The sequence below is a fragment of the Cyprinodon variegatus genome, unplaced genomic scaffold, assembly GCF_000732505.1.
Source record: "Cyprinodon variegatus isolate N-32 unplaced genomic scaffold, C_variegatus-1.0 Scaffold1202, whole genome shotgun sequence".
Classification (NCBI taxonomy): domain Eukaryota; kingdom Metazoa; phylum Chordata; class Actinopteri; order Cyprinodontiformes; family Cyprinodontidae; genus Cyprinodon; species Cyprinodon variegatus.
The window spans coordinates 190787-193382 of record NW_015151655.1 but is presented as its reverse complement, the minus strand read 5'-3'; the positions used below and the strand labels follow the sequence as shown (position 1 = coordinate 193382).

Here is a 2596-nt window from a genome sequence, read left to right as displayed (position 1 = left end):
AGAATACAACCACTTTTGCAATGTGAGTTTAATAACAAAAAATAGTAATGTAGACAATTTGTAATTCTACTAATGTCTGGAAAAGATGTCTAACACTCAGATGGCTCTAGGAAAGTGATAAAAATACAATCAAATTCAATGTAATGTTTATTTTTTTAACAATGAACATAAACTGTTTTGATTATTTCTTTTTTTTTTTTAAACAGCTGGGAGGAGGTTTGACCTCATTGTTATTGATCCTCCGTGGGAAAACAAGTCTGTGAAAAGAAGTCGCAGGTTATATGGCCTTCACATACAAATGTTAAATATATTACTTTTCCAAGTCTCTATCTGTTTACTCTGCCATATAAAGCTTGTATATTTCAATCTCTTACAAGAGAAACAAGGCATTGTTTACAAACTGATAGACAATAACAAATTTACATAAAATGCATAAAAAACATTGCAACTGTTTAAAAGATTAAGCTTCCTTTAGGAAAATAAGTTACTAGTGTATGAAAACATGTGTAGGGGAACCAAAACCTGGTTCAGACACTCATTAGAAGTTTACTACAAATATTTTGGACCATATAGTTTTAAAAGTACATCTAATTGTTTGTATTGACTGTAGTCAACATGAATACAGTACATCATTGCATGCTGATCATGTCGGGTTTGACCTGTTATCTTTCACCGTGTAGATACAGCTCTTTGCCTTCATCCCAGCTGAAACGCCTTCCCGTCCCCCTTCTGGGGTCTCCAGGTTGTTTGGTGGTCACCTGGGTGACAAACAGACCAAGTCACCTCCGTTTTGTCCGTGAAGAGCTTTATCCACACTGGGATGTAGAAGTTGTGGCCGAATGGTTCTGGGTCAAGGTAGTGGACATCTAGAGATGACTGATTTATGGAAAGCCTAAGAGAGAATTAAGACCCTCATTTGCTGCCTTTCTTGTTTTTCAGGTCACCACATCAGGGGAGTTTGTGTTTCCTCTTGATTCGCCGCACAAGAAGCCATATGAAGTGCTGGTGCTGGGTCGATATTGTCCAACCACTGGTGACACAAGGTGTGAATGACTTTCATGCATTGCCTTGCATTTCTCATACGTGTTGAACCATTTCACATCCTGTCATTATGCAACATATAACCTTCATGCATTTTATGAGTTTTATTTGTATTTAATTTTTTATGAGAGACCAACACAAAGTAGAACAGGAAGGGTACGAATATAAATCTGAAAAGTACAGAATATCTTAGTATTCTGGACCGCCTGGGTTCTGGAACCATCCTTAGCTTTTAAGGTATGCCTCCACCAGTGTTGCCGATCAGTGGACTCAGATTTTTGCATATTCGTCTATGCAAAGTAGCTTAATCTCAGGTATGCTAAACAAATGGTATTGAGAGTGTTTTTCTAATCCACAAAACAAAAATTGGAGAGAATGTGATTTTTTTTCCCATTTTTTCTAAAAATGTTTCAACACCAGGGATCTTTGTCAATTCTGTCCCCTCGCTCTAGACTAACTCCTTGGACTAACACCAACATACTTAAGCTTTCTTTTGCATAGATCTAGTAGTTCACATTTTTTACGCTCAAATGTCTTTATTCCTCAACATGTTCCTCGTGTTCGAACTGATAAAGGAAAGAAAGCATTCAGCGTGTTGACTCCTACAGCGTGGCATCAGCTCCAGTCTGAGCTCAAGATGTCGGACACTATTTCTTTGGACTTATTTCGAGCGGTTCTTAAAGATAGACGACAAGCTTCTATGAAACAGTGTCACTGCTTTTAAATTGTTTTTGTTTTATATTTGTGCATATGTATTAATTGGCTTTAATTTTGCAACCAGGTTGCAGTGTATTGCAGATCTCTGCCCAGATCTCAACGGGGTTTACCTTGTCAAATAAAGAAAAGAAAAAGACTAGAACAATCTGTAGTTGGAGGGCTGCTCTTGTCAAGCTCCCGGTGGCCCATCCTCCTCAGCACATTCCAAGTCAAATGTAAATCAATGTTTTATTCTCAGTTGTTGGAGTCTGTTGTTTTGTATGGAATTGTGATTGGCAATTTGGATTTGTTGTAGATTTTTACTTTTTCAAAGAGGAAAAGAACACACCTCAATAAAACAGAGAAGGATCCAGCGTTGTCTTTAAAATGCATTTAAAAGCGTTTGGAAAATCCATCTCTGACTGTAGTCCTGGGGGTGGGGTTCTTAAACATTTATACAGCCCACTGGGCACAAGATAAAAGGGAGGTGAATTCCAGAAACGCCAGAGCTCCATCTTATTCTGGTCTGATTCCAGTTTCTTATTTGACCTTGGAAGAAACAGAGCTCACTTATGAATAACTCTGTATCTACTGTTCTCAGCACAAACAGAACTCCATTGTGGGAGAAAGATACTGGCCGGTACAGAAGAGAAACTGGTGACCTATAGTCACAAAATGCAAATGGATTTGGGGAATGCATCTTTTCTTAGACTATATATGATCCATGTTAGACATCAAAGAATAGTGCAGATGCACTTAAACAAAACAGGGTAAGGATAACATACATGAACATATTTCATCTCAGATCTCCAGGAGACTGAGTGAGTAACCTTGATAAATAAGTTCCCAGACACTGAAA

At 37.9% G+C, this 2596-nt stretch overlaps 1 protein-coding gene across 1 annotated transcript in view; it reads left to right on the top strand.

Moving 5' to 3' along the window:
- Positions 1–2596, top strand: part of mettl4 (methyltransferase like 4) — a 15905-nt gene that overhangs the window by 6124 nt on the left and 7185 nt on the right. The window contains exons 4-6 of the mRNA XM_015401275.1: positions 207–276; positions 681–855; positions 940–1043. Of these exons, the coding sequence (XP_015256761.1) occupies positions 207–276; positions 681–855; positions 940–1043 (349 nt within the window). The remainder of the gene's footprint in view (positions 1–206; positions 277–680; positions 856–939; positions 1044–2596) is intronic.